The following is a 24376-nucleotide window of genomic DNA, read 5'->3' as shown; positions in this document are numbered from 1 at the left end:
ACATTGATTTCGTATCCTGATACTCTGAAGTTGCTTATCAGCTTAAGGACATTTTGGGCTGAGATGATGGGGTCTTCTAAATATACAATCATGTCATCTGCAAAGAGGGACAATTTGACTTCTTCTTTTCCTAACTGAATACCCTTGATTTCTTTCTCTTGCCTGATTGCCCTAGCCAGAAGTTCCAACACTATGTTGAATAGGAGTGGTGAGAGAGGGCTTCCCTGTCTTGTGCCAGTTTTCAAAGGGAATGCTTCCAGTTTTTGCCCATTCAGTATGATACTGGCTGTGAGTTTGTCATAAATAGCTGTTATTTTGAGATACGTTCCATCAATTCTAAATTTATTGAGTTTTTTTTAGCATGAAGGGCTGTTGAATTTTGTCAAAGGCCTTTTCTGCATCTGTTGATAATCATGTGGCTTTTGTCTTTGGTTCTGTTTATATGCTGGATTAGGTTTATTGATTTGCATGTGTTGAACCAGCCTTGCATCCCAGGGATGAAGCCCACTTGATCATGGTGGATAAGCTTTTTGATGTGCTGCTGGATTCTGTTTGCCAGTATTTTATTGAGGACTTTTACATTGATGTTCATCGGGGATATTGGTCTAAAATTCTCTTTTTTTTGTTGTGTCTCTGCCAGGCTTTGGTATCAGGATGATGTTGGCCTCATAAAATGAGTTAGGGAGGATTCCCTTTTTTTCTATTGATTGGAATAGTTTCAGAAGGAATGGTACCAGCTCCTCTTTGTACCTCTCATAGAATTTGGCTGTGAATCCTTCTGTTTCTGGACTTTTTTTGGTTGGTAGGCTATTAATTATTGTCTCCATTTCAGAGCCTGCTATTGGTCTATTCAGGGATTCAACTTCTTCCTGGTTTAGTCTTGGGAGAGTGTATGTGTCCAGGAAATTACCCATTTCTTCTAGGTTTTCTAGTTTATTTGTGTAGAGGTGTTTATAGTATTCTCTGATGGTAGTTTGTATTTCCGTGGGGTCGGTGGCCATATCCCCTTTATTATTTTTTATTGCATCTATTGGATTCTTCTCTCTTCTTTAGTAGTCTTGCTAGCAGTTTATCCATTTTGTTAATCTTTTCAAAAAACCAGCTCCTGGATTCATAGATTTTTTTTTTTTTTTTTGAAGGGTTGTGTGTCTATTTCCCTCAGTTCTGCTCTGATCTTATTTCTTGCCTTCTGCTAGCATTTTTGAATGTGTTTGCTCTTGCTTTTCTAGTTCCTTTAATTGTGATGTTAGGGTGTCAATTTTAGATCTTTCCTGCTTTCTCTTGTGGGCATTTAGTGCTATAAATTTCCCTCTACACACTGCTTTAAATGTGTCCCAGAGATTCTGGTATGTTGTATCTTTATTTCTGCCTTAATTTTGTTATGTACCCAGTAGTCATTCAGGAGCAGGTTGTTCAGTTTCCATGTAGTTGAGTGGTTTTGAGTGAGTTTTCTTAGTCCTGAGTTCTAGTTTGACTGCACTGTGGTCTGAGAGACAGTTTAACATTTCTGTTCTTTTACATTTGCTGAGGAGTGCTTTACTTCCAACTGTGTGGTCAGTTTTGGAATAAGTGTGATGTGGTGCTGAGAAGAATGTATATTCTGTTGATTTGAGGGTGGAGAGTTCTAATAGTTCCACTTGGTGCAAGAGTTGAGTTCACTTCCTGGATATCCTGTTAACTTTCTGTCTCGATCTGTCTAATGTTGACAGTGGGGTGTTAGTCTCCCATTATTATTGTATAGGAGTCTAAGTCTCTTTGTAAGTCTCTAAGGACTTGCTTTATGAATCTGGGTGCTCCTGTATTGGGTGCATATATATTTAGGATAGTTAGCTGCTCTTGTTGAATTGATTCCTTTACTGTTATGTAATGGCCTTCTTTGTCTCTTTTGATCTTTGTTTAAAGTTTTTTTTTTTTTTTTTTTTTAAATCAGAGACTAGGATGGCAACCCCTGCCTTTTTGTTTTCCATTTGTTTGGTAGATCTTCCCCCATTCCTTATTTTGAGCCTATTTGTGTCTCTGCAAGTGACATGGGTCTCCTGAATACAGCAAACTGTTGGGTCTTGACTCTTTATCCAATTTGCCAATCTGTGTCTTTTAATTGGACCATTTAGCCCATTTACATTTAAGGTTAATATGTGTGAACTTGATCCTGTCATGATATTAGCTGGTTATTTTGCTTGTTAGTTGATGCAGTTTCTTCCTAGCATCAATGATCTTTACATTTTGGCATGTGTTTTGCAATGGCTGGTACCAGTTGTTCCTTTCCATGTTTAGTGCTTCCTTCAGGAGCTCTTGTAGGGCAGGCCTGGTGGTGACAAAATCTTTAAGAATTTGCTTGTCTGTAAAGGATTTCATTTCTCCTTCACTTATGAACCTTAGTTTGGCTGGATATGAAATTCTGGGTTTAAATTCTTTTCTTTAAGAATGTTGAATATTGGCCCCCACTCTCTTCTGGCTTGTAGAGTTTCTGCTGAGAGATCTGCTGTTAGTCTGATGGGCTTCCCTTTGTGGGTCACCTGACTTTCTCTCTGGCTTCCCTTAATATTTTTTCCTTCATTTCAACTTTGGTGAATCTGACAATTATGTGTCTTGGAGTTGCTCTTCTTGAGGAGTATCTTTGTGGCATTCTCTGTATTTCCTAAATCTGAATGTTTTCCTGCCTTGCTAGGTTGGGGAAGTTCTCCTGGATAATATCCTGCAGAGTGTTTTACAACTTGGTTCCATTCTCCTAGTCACTTTCAGGCACACCAATCAGACATAGAATTGGTCTTTTCACATAATCCCATATTTCTTGGAGGCTTTGTTCATTTCTTTTTACTTTTTTCTCTACATTTCTCTTCTCACTTCATTTCATTCATTTTTCAATCACTGATACTTTCTTCCAGTTGATTGAGTCAGTTACTGAAGCTTGTGCATTTGTCACATAGTTCTTGTGTCATGGTTTTCATCTTTTAAAACATCTTTTTCACTCTGGACATTTGTGAGTGCTATAGATAATTTAAGACATAGATGTAACTGAAAGAAATAAAGGTATCTCTAATCCCACCACATTTTATTTACTGTAAAGTTTTGTTTTCTTTGTAAAATTTAAGTTTTTGTTTTTAGTCAACTCATAACAATTGTATATTTTTACAGGGTATGGGGTGATGTTTTGATACAAACATACATTGTATAATCAGGATAATTAAAATAAAATTTTCAAAATAGCTAAAAGACAGGATTTTGAATATTGTCTTTAACTGACAAATGTATATATTTGGGGGTTACAGTGAGATGTTTCATTACATGTACACATTGTGGAATGACCGTGTCATAATAATTTACATATCCATCATCTCACATACTCATCTTTTGTGGGAGAACATATTTTTAATATATAGATGGATACATAGATATAAAAATACTAGAGTCATGCTGTATATAACTCTACATCTGCATATTGTGCTTGTTATCCATATTTTCAGTGTTTAAATACTTTTTAGAAATATTGTTTTGAATATAACTTCATAATATTTTACCTTAACAGAATCTGAGTTTTCTTATTTCCAATGTAGATTCTTCCGATTTTTTTATTAATCTAAAACAATACTATAATGAATCTGTGTAAGAAATTCCTTTATCAGTTGTTACATTTTTATTAAACAGTGTCCCTCTCATATTCATATATTTGCATTGTACCCATCAGGGAATGACCCTGACATACCACAAAAGGCGGCACTTGGTGTTTCCACTGTACTCACAGCAACACTGATAATCATACATTTTTGCCTCTGTTATTCAACAAATTAAAAAATGGACATTTTTGTGCTTTTTATCATTAATGTCTTATTTTGTATGTACAAATCTTCCACAAATTCTTTACTAATGTTTTTTAAAAATTGACATGTCTCTCTTATTAATATGCAAGAGAATCTTACACATTACCGATCCTTAGCCTTTCATTTGTCATATGAACCATAAGTTTCCTAATTAGAAAAAAATTGTTTCATTCAGATTTTCATTTTCCAAAAGCTAATTTTACTTTCCATGTTTTCTTCATTGCCTTTGCTCATAGTTCAGCTAGATCTTTACCCATTCATGTGTCTTGTTTTATATTTGCACTTTCCATATCTAAACATTTAATTGATTTGATATTTTAAATAATGTGATAACAGGATCTAGGTTCACCTAACTTTTTACTAAATTTTCATAATAATTTACTGAGTTAATGCTTCTTTAGTTCACTGAATTGCAGTGGAAATTTTGAGACTTGTATTTTCCCAGAATTGTGTTGCAATCGTGCCAAGGAACAACACATTTCATTGGTTAATTTTTTTTTTTTACCATAACCATTGACAATCTATTGAGGAGAAACATCTCTCCTGTTTTCATCAGATTATGGCACTAGAAACCTTCAGTGACTTCGTTGAGGAACATTTAATAGCTTAATATGCAGGTTTCTGTTCTAAGTAGACCAAAGCTTCATTAAGGCTGACCCTGATTAGTATATATGAGATGTTCAAACTTGTAAAATATACTTTTGAATGTCTTTTAAAATGATACTTTAGTAAACAATTCACTACCTAACTCTTCATGCCTTTGAATGTTGAGATATTTTTAAAAATTCACAGCTGAAATATGAAAAATAAAAATGTATAGTAACATTTCTGCAACAAAAGTCACAAATACAGTAATGTGGTGGCTTGAGTGTGGGTGTGTTTTAACATGCAAATTCTACAATAAATTTATAGCACAAGATCCTTGTGGCTGAATAGAGCAGCACAATGATAACTTAAGCATCTTAAAATACTCAAGTTCTGTAGAACTTAGTATAGTTCCCTTCAACTCCAGGGAAATGTCGTGCCTCCTAAATTTACACAAGTCTATTTTTTTTTCTTAATTTTCTAACAGTTTCACCTTGGAAGTTGTAAGTAGCTTACCTGGATGGGAAAGCAGGTCAGTGGCAGGGCTGGCCAGGTCGTGGGCCGGCCTGCCCTGAAATCCCCTGCACACCTTGTCTCGATCTCTTATCTCAGGCTCTCCCACTCTGAGTAAGTCTCCAGCCAAATGCAAGGCATTATGTAGGATTAGGAAATGGAAAGAAAGGTGCAATCACTTTTTTTTTTCCCACAGCGGGAACACACAGGAATTTGGGCTTCCTTGCAGGTAATTAGGGGCTAGTCCTGAAAGGTTATGAAGACGAAGATAATTTGTTTTAAATGCTTCCTTTGTTTTCAGTAAATGAACTGAGCTATCATTTTAACTATTTTCAGGTGATTGTTTTAATCCTCTCAATATAATGAAGTAGTCGATTTGCCCATTATAAATTATAAATGTTGCCAGGCATTGGTTTATTCACTCCAGTCAAGTGCCTGCTTTGTGCCTCTTCCTATGCTTGTCACTGGGGGCACAGTAAGGACAAAAGAGGCAAAAAGATTAAAGACAAGATCCTTTATCAGTCTGAATTAAATTGTGTGTGTTATTAGATAACTAAACACAGGGGACACTGAAGAATTCAAAGCAAGGTTTGCAGAAAAATTATGGAGATGAGGATGAGGTTCTGATGTTTAAGTATAAGAGAAATGATAAAAACAGCCAAATTTGGTCTCAGACATGTAATGATGTATAGGACAGATATACAAGGCTTTAAAACATTTCATCACTTACTGTCCTATGAAAGCTACATAGGATACATAAAGGATCCAAAAGACTTTAAACACATTTCAAAACTCATATGCCTAAAACACATAGGTAGCTAGTAATGGAAACACATTTAAATAAAGTATTTCATTTTAGGCAACATAAAAAGAAAGCAAAATAGAAAATGTACAAATCTAAAATTATGAAAAGTTGGTTCCCTTGAAATAAAGTTGCAATGAAATCTGATATTTCTTTGTGATAGAATTCAAATGGTACATATTAGGGTCAAAGGAATCAGTATCAAGCAAAAATAGAAATTAATATTGAGGTGACAGATGTTAGGTAATAAATAGAAGATAAAAGCAAAATAAAAAATGTTAAGAACAAATGAAGAGAAACAGCTTAAAATAATGAAAGACCAGAAAGAGGCTTAAAAGTCTCCTTTAAGCTGGGGGTGAGTCGATGGGGTTTTCCAAATACACAATCATGTCCTCAGCAAACAATTTGACTTTCTCTCTTCCTATTTGAATACTTTTTATTTCTCTTGCCTGATTGTCCTGACCAGAACATCCAATACTATGTAGAACAGGAGTGGTAAGAGAGGCTGGACCAAGTGGACTGAACAGACACCTACAGAACTCTCCACCCCCAATGAACAGAATATACATTCTCAGTGCCACATAGCATGTATGCTAAAATTGGCCACATAACTGGATGTAAAACACTCCTCAGCAATTCCAAAAGAATGGAAACCATAAGTCTCTCAAATCACAGTACAATCAAATTAGAACTCAGGATTAAGAAATACAGCTGGAATCCATCATTCTTAGCAAACTATCACAAGAACAGAAAACCAAACACCGCATGTTCTCACTCATAGGTGGGAACTGAACAATGAGATCACTTGGACTCAGGAAGGGGAACATCACACACCGGGGCCTATCATGGGGAGGGGAGAGGGGGGAGGGGGGAGGGGGGAGGGGGGAGGGGGGAGGGATTGCATTGGGAGTTATACCTGATGTAAATGACGAGTTGATGGGTGCAGCACAGCAACATGGCACAAGTATACATATGTAACAAACCTGCACGTTATGCACATGTACCCTACAACTTAAAGTATAATAATAATAAATAAATTAAAAAATAATGAAAAAAAAAAAAAAAAGAAATGCACTCAAAACCGCACACCTACATGGAAACGAACAACCTGCTCTTGAATGACTGAGTAACGAAATTAAGGCAGAAATAACTTACTTGAAACCAATGAGGACAAAACACAACATACTGGAATCTCTAGGACACAGCTCAAGCACTGCTAACAGGGAAATTTATAGTACTAAACGCCCACAACAGAAAGCTGGAAAGATCTGAAATTAACACCCTAACATCACAATTAATAGAACTAGAGGAGCAAGAGCAAACACACTCAAAAGCTAGCAGAAGACAAATAACTAAGATAATAGTAAGACTGAATGAAATAGAAACACGAAAATCCCTTCAAAAACCAATGAATCCAGGAGCTACTTTTTAAAAAAGATTAACAAAATAGATGGACCACTAGCTAGACTAATAAAGAAGAATCAAATAGACACAATGAAAAATGATAAAGGGGATATCACCACTGATCCCACAAAAATACAAACTACCATTAACATTTAGAAACCAAGATCTAGGCACTCCATGTGCTCATTCATTGCTGCTGGGATGTCACTGCTTTCAGAACATTCATTCCTTTATGTGAACAATTGAATATGACTGGTGGTCCCACAACTCTACACTCAGCCTTGCACAGGTCATTAAAAGCGAAACCCTAAAGTTCATGACTATGAATACATTTTCAAATTCTGGAGAATCCAAATCTTCAAATTCATCTGCTGACTCCTTCACAAAGCACACTTTAATTTCCATATTAATAACACTTTGTATGATTTTTTCATGTGAATTTCCAGGACAACTTTGTTTTATCTTCCTAACAAAGACTTCCATTATATTAAGTCTTTAAACCTCTTATGTATTATTCTTGTTTTCCAGGTTCTTGAATCAATATCACTCACTTCCATCTGAGGCATTTATTCTTCAAAATATGAAGTAAGAGTTTTCCTTGGAGGTTTCAGTAAATTTTAGAATTGAAAATGGAAGAGTCAGCCAAGTTAGTGTCCCCAGTGGTGGATGTTAACACATTATTTCCAGCCATTGTTTGTACTCTTCTAAATTAGCACTCTCAAACACAGCCCTGGGAGTTCCTCCTCTTCAAATGCCAGCTCCTCTCACAGATACCACCATTCCTTGCTGGTGGCCACCACAGCCAATTCCCGTTTGCTTGATGTTAAAACTATACCGATTTATGTGGGATGGTGTCTGTGCAAATGGTCAAATGAACAGATGGAACAGAAAAAGCCTAGAAATGGATCAGCACCTATACGTACATCAGGTTTATGACAAGGGCAGCCATTCAGATTGGGAAATGGAGTATGCTTTTAATAAATAGTTCTGACTCCACTGCACATCCACATGGAAAAAATGTTGATCCCTATATTACAGGATAAGAAAATATAGTTCAGATGGGCTGCAGATTGAAATATAAAAGGTAAAATAATCTTAGAAGAAAATGTAGAACACATTACAATCATGAGGTAAACAAGTATTTCTTAAACAGAAAAGTGCTAACCCTAAAGGAAAACAGAGCAAATTGGACTTCATTAAATTTAGAATTTATTTTTAAAAATATTCATCGTAAAAAAGTAACCCACAGAAAATAAGAAAATATTTACAATAGATATATCTATGAAGGATTCATATAGAACATAGAGGAGAAACTCCTACAAATCAATACGGAAGCAGAAAAATCCACTTACAAATGACAAAAGAGTAGAATGGGCATTTATGAATATGATAGCCATGATTCCAATAAATTCCCATAAATGCACGAAAAGGTGCTCAACTTGGCTAGTTGTCAAAAAATGACACTTTAAAACCACAACGAAATAGCACATCTGTCAGTGTGGTTATGATGATTAAAATAACTGCTAATGAGACTATACATTGATAAAAGCTCTGGAAAACAGTTTGATAGTATCTGATAGAGCTGAACATGTGCCCATCTATGACCCAGATATCCCACTCCTGGTTATATATGCAACAGAAATGCAAATATGTGTTTACCAAAATACATGTTTTAAAATGTGGGTGAAATATTTTACTGAATGAATTTGTTGTGGTGGTTAATATATATTTTTAAAAAGTTTTATAAAATTTAAATGATTGCAATAAATTTCTCCAATTAATAAAAATCAAAATGGTCAATTTAGCTGCTGTATTTTTATGTGTTATCCTTTTAGCTTGTACTATGCAATTTGTGTTTTATTAATGGATGTAAAGGTGTGCTATTTCATTAGGTTATGAGTTTCAACTTAAAAATGATCATAGGGTATTATTTATAATAACCATAAATAGAAAACAAGCTGCCGTGAACAACAAAACAAATTGGTCTTTATTGTTATAGTAGCATACGTACAATACAGAGTAAGAATGAACAAACCACCACTCTAACTACATGTAAATGTGGTTGAATCTTACATAATGTTTAGTAAAAGCTAGGCATGAAAGAGTGCATATTTTGTGACTTTATTTACATAAACTTCAAATCCAGACAAAACTAATTTATAGGAAGGCAGAGTCAGTTTTCTTGGGGAGGGTATTGGGATGCAGGCTGGGGTCTACTTGGGGGCTAACCCACTTCTGATTGTGTATCTTTGGGCAGGCCGTGGTGAGTTCAGTTCGCAAGAACTACTTGAGCTGTACACTAGTGACTTTTGCATTTTGGGTCTGTTTATTTTCTAAAAAGTTTACTAAATACAGACTACAGTATAATCAGAATATCCTTCAGCTGTTACCAGGAATTGCAATAAGGGAGTTAGTGCGGCATCGTGGTTCTAGGGGCATGTTCTTGAGTCCAGCTGCCCCATTACTCATCTGTCTTGAGTCCAGCTGTCCTGTCACTCATCTGTCGGACTTGGGGAAATTCCCTGATGCCCCTTGTGTCTCCGTGTCTGCATCCTCACTCGGGGTAGGGTTGATTAGCACCTACTCTGCATGACTCCTGATTGGATCAATCACTGAACACATTCCGTGTGCTTGGAATGTATCTGCATGTGACATGCACATAGTTTTTGGAGGTGGATTTATGTTAACGCTGACACGGTAAAGTATGCTTGATAAACTTTTCAGTATAAAACACTACAACACTCAATGGCACATTAATTTTCTGTAGATTATTCCTTCCTTGAAGTTTGTATCTGTAAATTTTTTATAACGAATGTGTTGTTTTGGGACCGTAAATAACTATAAAACTTTTAATAGTGGTTACATTTTGGAAAGTCGTTTAGTGGAGTGTTCTAAGAGGTATAGATCCTCTGACCATCACACCTGGAATTTCAAATTTGTAACTCCACCAAAATAAACACATTGAACAGAGAACTGTTTATTGAAATATCACTCAGGTTACAAAATCTGACACACTGTGAAGACTTAAGACACAGGGAGGTCATATAATTTGTTTACTCAGCCAATGTTCTACATGAATTATTTCAAAGTCATATGCTATGGTGTAAAGAAGACCATTCTATAATCTGCTTGAAATGCAAAAACCAAATTTTTGGATATATCGGTTGTCTCCAAACACATCCTGGAGGGAAATGCTACATTATTCCTAAATTTGTGCCTCTAAGGGTTAAAAGTAAAAAATGTTATTTTGTATTATCTACATAATTCTATGCTTTTCAAATTCTCAGAAATAACCCTTTCATGAAAATTTCAATTAAAAGGGTTTATACATTTAACAAAGCAATTTCAATTACAAATATCCATTTTCATAATTTAAAAAGTTTCTTATGTGCAATTGTTTGGGTTAAATAAGAAAAATTAGAAATAACACAAATCTCTAGTTTTACATTTTATGGACACTCAAATACACACTTTGGTTTAAAATGTCATATTTTCAAAGACAAATGGATACAAAATTCTATAAAGAAAATCATGAAAATGCCTAAAAGCAAGGAAAATTCAAACTAGTTATCTTTGGCTTTCTAGAGTATATATTATTTCTCCTTTTTTATAATACTTAGTTTTTAAATTTTCTACAATTATTACTATGAAAACCAATAAACATGGAATAATATACTCTATTAAATGTGTTAATTGTCTAATTCGGGTTTGTGTCACTCTTTTCGCTCATGGCAACATGATGCAATGATTTGAGCTGTGAGAGGAATGGTCTTCAAGGAGAAACATTCTGGTGAAGTCTGTGTGCCATTAGTAGATGCTTATTTTCCTTTGGAGGGTTACAGGAGTTAGGCAATTAGAAAAGTCTAGAGAATCAGGCCCGACAACTTAAAGGCCGAGGAGACTCCTCCAGGGCTGCTCCCATGGAGGCCACCACAGCCCTGGGAGGGTCCCTGAGGAGAGCATCGTTCTTTGAGTTTGTCGTCCCAGGACTGCACATGTGAGACTCGGCAGCATCAGCTGCTCTTCAGGGAGAGTCATCGAGTTTGTAAGTGTTTCCTTCGCAGAAAAGCAGGCTGGTGTTTCACAGACAAAGTGGACAGATCACAGTGAAAATGACAAGGCTGTAACTCAAGACGACTGTACTTGGAGGTACCTTCTTGGAAATCGAATTCCTCAGGGTATCACATTTCTTCCTTTGCTCCAGTAAGAAAAATAATTTATTAAATAAAAGGTTATTTTAACTTTTAATCCATAAATATATGCATTATAGAATTATCAGTTGATATTAATCACCAATATAACATTACAGCAAATATAATTGATAAAATATACTAATATTGTGTTATATATTGTTACAGATTACATAAAATAACTTGTATTTATTATAAGCATATTTAACTTAATACTACACACAAAGCTATAACTTAGAAAGTACTTGCTGTGCATATTATCTCTGAAACTCTCTGCAATCCTATTAGGCTGTAGAAATAAGTAGTGAGTATCCCTACAGGTATAAATGGAAAAAAAAGATATTCAAAAGTTTTAGGTGACTTGCAACGTACCTCAGAAAAGAAAGAAACTCAAACATAACTGATTTCAGATCTTGAGGCTCTTCCTCCTGGTGATATATTTTTCCAGGCAAATCTGACTTAAATTAACATTTTTTTCTCTGAAAATTGGAGCAATGTTGAATATTAGTTTTCCTCTTCCTTTCTTCCTTTTTTCCCTTTTTCCCTTTTCCCCTTTTCCCCTTTATTAAAAAAAAAAAAAATGATCTCGAAGACTCTGAAAGAGGAACACATGGATGAGTGGAAGATGTCTGATAGAGGTTTAAGCTTCATGGTGAGCAACATAATTCTCCTTCCTGGGTGAAGCATGACCATCACTTTGGAGTATGAATGCCCACTCAAGAAGGAGGGGTGCTCTCCTTCCTACAGTGCAGATGTTACTACTGGGAAGCCTGTCACAAGTGGTCTGCTTTGTTTATGAAGGTTTACTTTTGGCAAGAGCAATTCTTCTTTAAAATATTTTATTGCTTTGAAGGAACCTAATTGCTGTTCTTTGCCTTGCATGGCTGGCTGTGCTGGTGTCATTTGTTTCCTACAAGTGGACAAATTAATTGATTTGGTTAAGGAGAGTTTTTGCTCTGCAGCTTTATGGACTGAGTTCCCCGTGTTTCAGTGTCTGTGGAAGAACAGTAGATTGAACTATATGGCCAAGAAATGCAATATCCACTCTCACTTGTTCTCCTGAATAAACCTGAGACATGCTTACCCTGACTAGCTCATGTCCATCTCTCTACTGATTTGCATAACTCTACTCATTGTAAACCACCTGTTCAATTTGGAAAAGGGCCTCCTTACGTAGACCTAGAGTTAATTAGCTCTGACAGGCACCAATCTTATCATGGACACTGTCCCTATAAGAACTCCATTTTTGGGAGTAGACATTAAATATACTTATTTCACTGAGAGCCGGGCAACAAGTGAAAATACTTACCTCCTATGTTGTGGAAATTCCATTGAGTCTTTTCCCTATACCTTTTCCGTCTACTTCCCGATTTTTCTTTGAGATATGATGTGATACAGATGGATGATTATCATTCAATTTTTCAAGTTTATTGGGAATTCTTTATTTTGCCTTTATACTTAGAAAATTACTTTCTGCTCCAGGAAAAAATAGTTTATTAGTCTAATAATTGATTGACTAAAATCTACCATTTGTTATGGCCAATGATACAATGTTTATTTACTGAAAATACCTTCAGTCACTTTGGTTTTAAATCTCTTAATATAAGCAATTTGTTAAAAACTGGCATTACTTTACTCTTATGCTTTCTGTGTCCTCTGTACTAAGTATCTCCAAAACAAAATGAAAACCCACGAGATTAGCCTTGGCCAGGGCAAGATATTTGAAATAAAAAAGGAAATAATGGTACCAATTGCAATAATTCTTATTCATAAATTTTAATGATAAAGAATAAAGTGTAAGTTGCAATGTAAAGGTTACATAAGAGAAGTTGCAATATAAAAGGATGAATATGTGTTTGATTTAAATAAACATTTGACACGTTAATATATTGAACATTAGTATCTAAAACTTCATTTTATAAAGGATAGATAGGCATTTTCTTTAGCGAATAATAATAGCATCCACATGTAAATCACAGAATTCTGAACAAGAGAAAGAGTGCTATCAATGGAAAAGGGCTGACCAGCACCACTGATCCCCAAAAATAACCAGGTAGAATTCTACAGTCTATTACAAGGTGATTAACTGACTAGATGCTCTGAGAAGAAACTGGAATTTGGATGATTTGAAGATAGTGAGTTATCTCGATTGTTCACAGCCAGTTACAGGTAGAATTCCTTGTTCTATGTTTTCCTCTCTCTCACTAATATGCTCGAGTAGTCTTTAAAATATTGCAACTTCAGGGACCCCTGAGGATATAGCCATAATTTTTTTGATATCTTAAAAGATTGGCAGAACCACAATGGATCAGAACATCTTGATGGAAATCATGAAAATATGAATAAATAAATCACAAGATTAATGTCTTTGTAAGAGGATAAGTGGAAGTAAAAAAATGTATTTTATAAATCATATGTGTGTAAAAGCATTTAAATCATTTAGAAAAATTGACAAGTTGTACTAGTGTCTTTAATACATTTAAAGAAATTTGACTAAATTTGTACCTGTTATAAAGGTTTGGAATTTTATGTTTAAAATGTCTACAATTACTGGTTGCTTAATATATTGCTTTTAAATATTGAAAAATTGTATGTTCATAGATTTGTAACAAGATATTTAATAAGAAACAAGTATTACTAATCCTTTTTTGCAGAAATGACTCTTGAGGGTCAAATATAGAAATATTTATATTGATTATTAGCTGTAAAATCCCATGGGAATGGAATTCGGGCAATACAGGCACATGCAACTGTAAGATACTAACACACAAAAAATAACCAATGTGAACATATACAAGTAAAAATAACATACTAGTGACTATATCATCTCCTATAGGAAGTATTTTAATGTCAGCTGTATGGACCTCTTCACTGAGAATATAATATTTCATTCCCATTCTAGATGGGAATCAGATTCACAATCTAACGTGCTGTCTCTTTAGTGCAAATTCACAGCTGACGTCAGAAATAAACTCTGATTTTTACATGGAATTTTAAAAGTTGAAGTGAAGCAAATATAGTTTGTGGCACACACAGGATTATAAATAACATAAAGTTTACTTTTGTCCTCCAGGTAAAGCCACTTCAAGCGATCATACCACATGTGGCTGGCCAACCAGACCCTGGGTGGTGACTTTTTCCTGTTGGGAATCTTTAGCCAGATCTCACACCCTGGCCTCCTCTGCTTGCTTATCTTCAGTATATTTTTGATGGCTGTGACTTGGAATATTACATTGATACTTCTGATCCACATTGACTCCTCTCTGCATACTCCCATGTACTTCTTTATAAACCAGCTCTCCCTCATAGACTTGACATATATTTCTGTCACTGTCCCCAAAATGCTGGTGAACCAGCTGGCCAAAGAGAAGACCATCTCGGTCCTTGGGTGTGGGACCCAGATGTACTTCTACCTGCAGTTGGGAGGTGCAGAGTACTGCCTTCTAGCTGCCATGGCCTATGACCGCTACGTGGCCATCTGTCATCCTCTCCATTACTCTGTGCTCATGAGCCAGAGGGTATGTCTCCTCCTGGCATCAGGTTGCTGGTTCGTGGGCTCAGTGGATGGCTTCATGCTCACTCCCATCACCATGACCTTCCCCTTCTGCAGATCTCATGAGATTCACCACTTCTTCTGTGAGGTCCCTGCTGTTTTGAAGCTCTCTTGCTCAGACACCTCACTTTACAAGATTTTCATGTACTTGTGCTGTGTCATCATGCTCTTGATCCCTGTGACAGTCATTTCTGTGTCTTACTACTTTATCATCCTCACCATCCATAAGATGAACTCAGCTGAGGGTCGGAAGAAGGCCTTCACCACCTGCTCCTCCCACATGACAGTGGTCAGCCTCTTCTATGGAGCTGCTATTTACAACTACATGCTCCCCAGCTCCCACCACACCCCGGAGAAAGATATGATGGTGTCCTTTTTCTACACTATCCTTACACCTGTGTTGAATCCTATCATTTACAGTTTCAGGAATAAGGATGTCACAGGGGCTTTGAAAAAAATGCTAAGAATGCAGAAAGCTCCATATTAAAGTGTGAAAGAACGTAGGTTGGTCCTCTCTTCTTAGGGTCTCTCTCTTCACTTTAGGTGTCCTTCCTATAAAACAATCAGCATATTGTGGTGGTGTCTGACTCCCTGAGTTGCCATTCAGGGGGTTTCTGTCCACTCTTCTTCTCTCCTATAATCACACTTGAGAGGATATTCACTTATTCCCCTCTTCCCTCATAGCATTGATCTGTAGTCCAGTCCTTCAGGGCCAACAGTCCTTTTTTAGATTGGAGTTGAGAAATATGAAAATAAATGTGTTTACGACCCTTGAGCACCTTCTACCAGAGAGAAAATTTGTTTTGATATCATGGGCTCACTGAATATGAAATAACCCCACATTCAGATTGTTTCTCCACATCCACTCTGTGCTAAAGACTTCATTTTACCACCTCATTAGACCCTCACCCTCTGTGGTTGAAGCTAAGGTCATCCACATTTCACAAGTGACAAAACAGCCTTTGAGGCTTCCCCTGACTTGCCCCAAGGAGGAGATCCTCAGGGGAAGGAGGTTCATTCATCTATAGGCATTTGGGGCTAAACACATTCAAGACCTCAGAGATGCTAAATGTACAGTTGAGATTTTTCTTCCATCAGAATTTCTAGAATGTTCTCAAGTTATTTTCTGTGAGCATAAGAAGTCCAACCTCAAATTAGACCAGACACATGGGCTATCCAGAACACATTTGTTTGGAGTAGAATTGGTTCATTTAGACTTTCTTAACCAGAGAAATATGGAAGTTTCTCACACTTCTGCCCTGTTCAAGCCAATGGTGACATATACTTAGAATATAATTTCGAATCAGTTTTATGTATGCACATGGTTGTATTCGTATTAACTTATTTAACAATGATAACACCTTGTGTGCTTATGATCCGGCACCATTTTTAGTGTGTGACATGGATGGAACACTTTTATTTTCACAGCCCAATATTAGCTTTATTCTACAGTTGATTTAACTGAGATTCTGTGGGTTTGAGAAACTTGAACAAGGGTATGCAGCTTAGAAAGTGCTCAACAGGGATGTAAGTCCAGGCAAGCAGGCTGGAGTCCCTGCCCCTGACCACTGCATGTGCTACCTCTTGTGGAGTCTGTGGCCTTTTCCACACTGCGTCTCTCCATCTGGGAGGGCCATACTCCAATCCTGGAATCACTAGTTCTTTCTATATCCAGTGTTTTCACATAGCTTTCCCTCTCTTCAGAATGCTCTTTTTCATCTGTAAGTACAAGGATACAAAGATAACTTTCCATGACTGTTACATTCCTTTAGGCCCCAAGTCATTCTGTCATTCAACCAATACCTACTGAGCCCCCAAAGTCTGCCAGGCCCTGTTCTACAAACTGAGGATGCATTCATGAGCAAAACAAATAAACTTCATCTTTTTAGCACCTAAAGGAGGGTGTATACAGAATATAAATTTGGTAATTGGTAAGACATGGCGTATTAGAAGAAGACTGCATGCAGTGGGGCTCCGGCAGCTGTGTAGGTGTCTTCCGCCTGCTTGGTGTCCTCATCCTCCTCCTGGGGCTACAGCGGTGCTATGGATGGATCTGACGGGCTGATGGCGGGGAATGAGAAGCTCACGCAGAACCTCAGCACCGCTTGGCTCCTGCCTGGACAAGGTGTGTGCCCTGAATGTGTGGACCATGGCGAGCCGGAGACGAAGATCTGCGACTGGTACCAGAAGCAGGGGCCTGGGCCCGGGCCCTCCTGCGACTCCAGCAGCTCCTACAAGACCATCGAGGACCCTGTGGGAAAAGATATTCTTGGGGCCACCACTGAGAACCGCAGGACTGTCCTGCAGATTGACAACGCCCGTGCGGCCGCAGAGCACTTCCGGGCCAATCCTGAGACGGAAAGCTCTGCGCATGCGCTAGGCGCCATCAAAGTGCGCAGGTGCGAGACGAGCTGACCTAGGCAGGACCCGCCTGGAGATGCAGATCCGTGGCCTGAGAGAGGAGCTGGCCTCCCTGTAAAAGAACCACGAGGAGGAAGTTGGTGGCTGAGGGGCCAAGCGGGAGGCCAGGTCAGTGTGGAGGTGATTCCGCCCCTGGCACTGATCTCGCCGAGATCCCGAGTGACCTGCAAGCCAATGTGAGGTCGTGGCGGAACCGGAAGGAGCTGACGTCCGGTTCACCAGCGGGGCTGAGGAGCCGAACCGGGAGGTCGCTGGCCACACGAAGCAGCTCCTGATGAGCAGGTCCAATGTCACCGACCTGCGGGGCACCCTCCAGGGTCTTGAGATTGAGCTGCAGTCGCAGCTCGGCCTGAAAGCTGCCTTGGAAGCCACACTGGTGGAAACTGCGGCGCGCTTTGGGGCCCAGCTGGCGCAGATCCGGGCGCTGAGGAGACGTATTGAAGGGCCGGTTGGCCACTGTGCGAGCTGACGGCAGCAGAATCAGGAGAACCAGCGGCTCGTGGACATGAGGTCACGGCGGGGGCAGGAGGTCGCCACCTACCGCAGCCTGCTCAAGAGCCAGGGAGATCATTCCAACAAACTCTCCACCTCCAAGGGCCTCTGAGGCGGCAGGCTCCGGGGCTTCTGCCCTTCTTCAGAGGGTGTCTCCTGGGTTAGGGGGACAGGAAGGAAGGGCTCTTCCCCTGAACTGGCAATAAAATTCTTTGGCCCAAGGGGGGGAAAAAAAGAATGAAAGATGTAGCAGGCAATAACAAACCAAAGAATGAAAAATGTTTAAAAAAAAAAAAAAAACTGTGAAATAACGCAGCATTTGAGACAATAAACACTAGTAGAGATAGTCATGACTGGAACCAACACACCAGGAAAATATTGCAAGTCTAATCTTGCATAGAACTAATATCAAATCTTCACAATACATAAAAAATGAAAAAATGGAAATCCATAATCACAATGGCAGATTTTTTTTTTTTAATGTGTTTCGTCTGGCTTGTTTTCAACCTGATTGAGGTACAATTGACGAATAGAAATTGTATAGGTGAAAGCTGTACACATTGATTTTATGTATACGTTGTGAAATCATGACCACCATCAAGCTAGTTAACATTTCCATCACCTCACATAGTTTTGTTTTGGGGGGTGGGGGTGGTGTGGTTAGAACACTTAAGATATCCTCTCAACAAATGTCAAGTGTACAAGATTTATCCCCTTAACAGATGTCAAGTGTACAAGACTATTGCTAACTGTAGTCACCATGCTGTACATTAGCCCTCTAGAAATTATTCATTTTTGCATGACTGAACTTTGTACCATTTGACCAATCCTTATTCATTTCCCTAAACTCCTAATCACTGGGGACCAACATGCTACTCTGTTTCTGTGAGCTAGCCTATTTTAGATAAGTGAGAATATATGGTATTCATCTTTCTGTGTATTTTTTCACTTAGCGTAATATTCAGGTTCATGTTGTCCCAAACGGTAGGAGTAACTTTGGGGCTAAAAAATAAAGAATATTTCATTGTGCAAATATGTGTATGTATATTTTCATTCATTCATTTAGTTATTTTTCTATTTTTGCTATTGTGAATAATGCTTCAATAAACACTGGTGTGCCGATACCTCTTTGAGATCCTGATTTCACTTCTTTGGGTGAACAATGACCTAGAAGCATGATTGCGAGATCATACAATAGTACTATTTTTAACTCTTTGAAGAAATGCTATGCTGTTTGCTTATAATTGCTGTTTTCATTCTCACCAACAATGTTCAAAGGTTTCTCTTTCTCCACTTTCCCTCTTGTTTCATCTGTAATGATGGCTATTCTAACAGGTGGGAGGTGATACCTCGTTGTGGTTTTAGTTTGCATTTGCCTGATGCCTAGTGATGTTCAGCTCTTTTTATTTACCTGGTGGCCATTTTTATGTCTTTTAAGAAAGGCCTACCCATGTCGTTTGCTTATTTTAAATCAAGGTAATTGGTGTTTGCTACTAAATTGTTTAAGCTCCTTATAAGTTTTGGGTATTACCTCCTTTATAGATACATGGTTTGCAAATATTTTCTCCGATTCTGTAGGTTGTCTTTTCACTTTGTTGATCAGTTGGCCAAATATGCTCGGGTGAAATATGCTTGCTTTCTGTTCTCCCTATTGTTGTTTCATTGGTCTATATGTCCATTTTTCTTTTTTATGACAGTTCCTTACTGTGATAATTCCCATAACATTGTAATATATTTTGAAATAAATGTGATGTCTCTAGTTTTGCTCTTGTTTGAGATTGATTTGGCTATTTGAGATCTTTGGTTCTAGATGTAAAGAAATACCACTGATATTTTATAGATTGCCCTTTATAGATTGTTTTGCTTAATAAGGACGTTTTTAACAATGTTAATTCTTCAAATCAATGAATACAGTGTCTTTCCGTGGATTTGTGTCTCCTTCAATATCTTTGACTAATGTATTATGATTCTTAGTGTACAAGTTGTCTGCCCCATTGGATTAAGTATTCCTAAATGCATTATTTTTTGCTATTTTAAATGGGATTGCTTTCTTATTTTCCTTCCAAATAACTCATTGTTTGCAGAAATATCACTGATTTTTGTGTGCTATTTTATGTTCTACAACTTCACTGAATTTGTTCATTCAAATAGTTTTTTGGTATCATCTTGTATATAAAAACCCTAAGGCCATATCATCTGCAAATAGAAATGATTTTAATATTTTTCTAATTTTGATGCTTTTTTGTCTAATTGCTTTGGTTAGGACTTTCAGTACCATGTTAAACAGAAGTGGTGACAATGGACATCCTCGCTTTGTACCATATAATAGGAGAAACATTTTCATTTTTTATTATGTTAACTGTGGGCTTTTCATATATGGTATGTTGTGTTGAAGTAAGTTCCTTCTATACCTGTTTTCAGAGTTTTGACATGAATTGTCAAATGCTTTTGCTGCAAATTTTTTTATTCTCTTAATGTGTTATATCACACTGATTGATTTGCCTATGTTGAAGCATTGTTGCATCCCAGAGATACATTTCAGTTGGCCATGGTTTATTATCTTTTTAATGGGCTATTGAATTTGGTTTGTTAGTATTGTGTTGAAGATTTTTACACCTATGTTTATCAGTGATATTGACCTGTAGTTTTATTTTCTTGTGATTATCTTTGGCTTTGATAAAAGTGTATCATGGCCTCATAAAATGAGTTTGGGTCATTCTTTCTTTTGTGTTTTGAAAGAGTTTAAGAAGGATTGCTGTTCTTCAAATGTTTAGAATTCATCCATGAAGCCATTTGGTTCTGGTCTTTGGGAAGTTTTTGTTTACTAATTTAATCTTGTTTGTTATTGGTCTGCTCAGGCTTCCTATTTCCTCTTGATTTAGTTTTCGTAGGTTGTATAAAGAAGTTTGATTTCTTATAGATAATCTAATTTATAAGTGCATAATTTTCATAATAGTCTTTTATAATCCTTTTCATTTTGAGGCATTTGTTCTAATGACTCCTTATTTCTTATTTTAGCTATTTGAGAGTTATTTGAGGATACTCTTTTTTTTCTTAGGCTAAGTTTTATCACCTTTTACTTGAAAAAAAATTTAGTTTTGCTGATTTTTCTAGTTTTTCTAGTCTCATTTATTACTACTTTAATATTATTTCTTTATGATAACTTTGGACTTAGGCTTTTCTGCTTCTAGTTTCTTGAGGTATGAAGTTGGCTAATTTGAATTCTTTAATATAGCTATTCATTGCAATCAACTTTTAGTACTAGATTTGGTCCATCTCATAAGTTTTAGCATATTGTATTTTTTGTCTTGAGATTTTCTCTTTTGATTTTTCCTTTTGCCCAGTCATTGCTCAATGTAATGGTATATATGTTAACACACCAATATGTGATAGAGTACATAAACCTCCAAATCACTAAAGTTACAGAAGATTTATACAACATAATGGCCACAAAACTTGTACATATGGAACAATGCTTGCAACAATAATAAAAGTCATGTTCTTTTCTAGTGCACATGGGATTCTCACCAAAATCAAATACAGGTGGGCCTTTGACAGAACAATAATATAGACATGACATAAAATGTGTAGGATGGACTGGGTGCAGTGGCTCACACCTGTAATCCCAGCACTTTGGGAGGCCGAGGCGGGAGGATCATGAGGTCAGGAGATCGAGGCCATCCTGGCTAACACTGTGAAACCCTTTCTCTACTAAAAAATACAAAACAAAATTAGTCGGGTGTGGTGGGGGGCATCTGTAGTCCCAGCTACCAGGGAGGCTGAGGCAGAAGAATGCCATGAATCCAGGAGGTGGAGCTTGCAGTGAGCCGAGATCGCGCCACTGCACTCCAACCTGGGTGACTGAGCAAGACTCCGTCTCAAAAAAAAAAAAAAAGTGTAGGATGCAGCTAAACCAGTGGTTACAGAAAAATTTATCCCTGTAGATCATTAAGAAAGAAGAAAGGCTAAATATTGACGAGTCTATTTCAAGAAGACAGAATTTAAAAGTCTCAAATTATGTCTACAAAATGTTGAAAGAGTAAACAATGAAGTAGACACCATCTATTTATTTATAAATGTATGTAGAAATCATAGGTTAATATCCGTGTTTGATTTCAGTTCCACATCAAAAGGTCTATAATCATTTTTCCACTTTGTGTTCTTATTGCATTATTTTCAAAAATATTTTTAATTGAAATACTAAAATACATATTTTATGGGGTACAATGTGATATTTGGATATGTGTATATTTGTAAAGATTAATGAACATTTTACCAATTTTTGTGGTGAGACATTTAAAACGTACCCACTTAGCCATTTTGATATACAACACATATATAGTACATGGGTAATTATAATTTTGTATTATATATAATATAATATATTACATATAATACATATGTATATATTATATATGCAACTATATAATTTTGATATATACAATAACAATATACAACATTGACACAAATGAACAAGATTTTCTTCTATTTAAAGGCTGAATTACATTTCACTGTGGATATGTCTTGTTTTCTGTATCTATTCATCCATTGATGGATACTTAGGTTGATTCCATATCTTGGCTATTGTGAATAATGTTGCAATGAACATGGGAGTGCAGATATCTCTTTGACATACCCATTTAAATTGGATACATTCTTAGTAATGGAATTCCTGAATCACATGGGGTTCATACTATTAATGCCTACGTCAAAAAGTCTGAAAGAGCAGACAGACAATCTAAAGTCACACCTCAAGGAACTAGAGAAACAAGAACAAACTAAACCCAAACCCAGCAGAAGAAAAGAAATAACAAAGATCAGTGGAGAACTAAATGAAATTGAAACAAAATATACAAAAGATACATGAAACAATAAGTTGATTCTTTAAAAAAATAAGTACAATAGACTTTTAGCAAGATTAATCAAGAAAAGAGAATACCCCAGTGAGCTCAATTAGAAATGAAACAGGTGATATTACAACCGATACCACAGAAATACAAAAGATTATTCGTGGCTACTATGATCAGCTTTATGTGTGTAAAGTAGAAAACCTACAGGAGATGAATTAATTTCTGGAAATATACAATGCTCCTAGATTAAACTAAGAAGAAATAGAAACTCTGAAGAGAGAACAGTTCCAAGCAGGAAGATTGAAATGGTGCCAACAAAAAAAGTCTGGGACCAGATGGATTCACAGCTGAATTAATTGGCATCAATCCGATTGACACTATTCCACAAGAGAGAGAGGGAAACCTTCCTAAATCATTCTATGAAGCCAGTATCGCCCTGATACCAAACCCAGGAGAGGATATAACAAGCAGAACTGTAGACCAATATCGCTGATGAACATACATGGAAAAACTCTAAACAAAATAGTAGCTAACAGAACCTAACAGCATATCAAAAAGATAAATCATCATGATCAAGTGGGTTTCATAACAGGGATGCAGGGATGGTTTAACATATACAAGTCAATACATATATATGATGCATCACGTAAACAGAATTAAAAGCTAAAGTCACATGGTTATCGCAATAGTTGCAGAAAAAGCATTTGACAAAATCCATCCCTTTATGATTGAAACCCTTAGCAAAATCAGCATACAAGGGACATACTGTAAGGTAGTAACAGCCACCTATGACAAACCCACAGCAAACATTCTGAAAGGGGAAAAGTTGAAAGCATTCCCTCTGAGAACTGGAACAAGACAAGGATGCCCATTTTCGCCACTTCTATTCAATATAGTTTTGGAAGTTCTAGCCAGATAAATCAGACAAGAGAAAGAAGGTAAAGGGCATCCAAATCAGTAAAGAGGAAGGTGCACTGTCGCTGTTTGCTGATAGTATAATCGTCTACCTAGAAAACCCTAAAGACTCATCCAAAAAGCTCCTAGAACTGGTAAACAAATTCAGCAACGTTTCAGAATACAAAATTAATGTACACAACTCAGAAGCTCTGTTAATACAGCAATAGCTACCAAACCGAGATTCAAATCAAGAGCTCAACCCAATTTACAATAGCTGCAAAATAAAAATACTTAGGAATACCTAACCACGGAGGTGAAAGACCTCTATGAGGAAAACCAGAAAACACTACTGAAAGAGATCGTAGATGACACAAACAAATTGAAACGCATCCCATGCTCTTGGATAGGTAGAATCAACAGTTGAAAATGACCATATTGCCAAAAGCAATGGACAAATTCAATGCAATTCCCATCAAAACACCACCATCGTTCTTCACAGAACAACAATCCTAAACAATCCTAAAATGCATATGGAACCAAAAAAAAGCCCACATAGCCAAAGCAAGACTAGGAAAAAAAGAATGAAACCAGAAGCATCACATTACTAGACTTCAAACTATATTATAACGCCATAGTCACCAAAATAGCTTGGTACTGTCATAAATATCAGTCTATAGACCAATGGAACAGAATAGAGACCCCAGAAATAAAATGAAATACTACAGCTAACTGATCTTCAACAAAGCAAACAAAAACATAAAGGTGGGGAAATGACACCCTCTTCAACAAATGGTGCTGAGAAAATTGGCAAGCCACATGTAGAAGGATGAAACTGGAACTTCATCTCTAAC

The 24376-nt window shown here is 36.9% G+C and overlaps 1 protein-coding gene and 1 pseudogene across 1 annotated transcript; both read left to right on the top strand.

Annotated features, from left to right (window-relative positions):
- Nucleotides 1–14032: 14032 nt before the first annotated feature.
- LOC112423412 (olfactory receptor 2T10) lies at nt 14033–15352 on the top strand. The gene has a single exon (XM_024787185.2). The coding sequence runs from the start codon at nt 14414–14416 to the stop codon at nt 15350–15352; it is 939 nt and encodes a 312-aa protein (XP_024642953.2). The 5' UTR covers nt 14033–14413.
- A 1556-nt stretch (nt 15353–16908) lies between these two features.
- On the top strand, nt 16909–19763 carry LOC139355867 (keratin, type I cytoskeletal 19 pseudogene; annotated as a pseudogene).
- Nucleotides 19764–24376: the final 4613 nt, after the last annotated feature.

The sequence above is a fragment of the Macaca nemestrina genome, chromosome 1 (assembly GCF_043159975.1).
Source record: "Macaca nemestrina isolate mMacNem1 chromosome 1, mMacNem.hap1, whole genome shotgun sequence".
NCBI classification, from domain to species: Eukaryota; Metazoa; Chordata; class Mammalia; order Primates; family Cercopithecidae; genus Macaca; species Macaca nemestrina.
The sequence above is the reverse complement of the archived record's forward strand: the minus strand, read 5'-3'. Positions and strand labels throughout refer to the sequence as shown.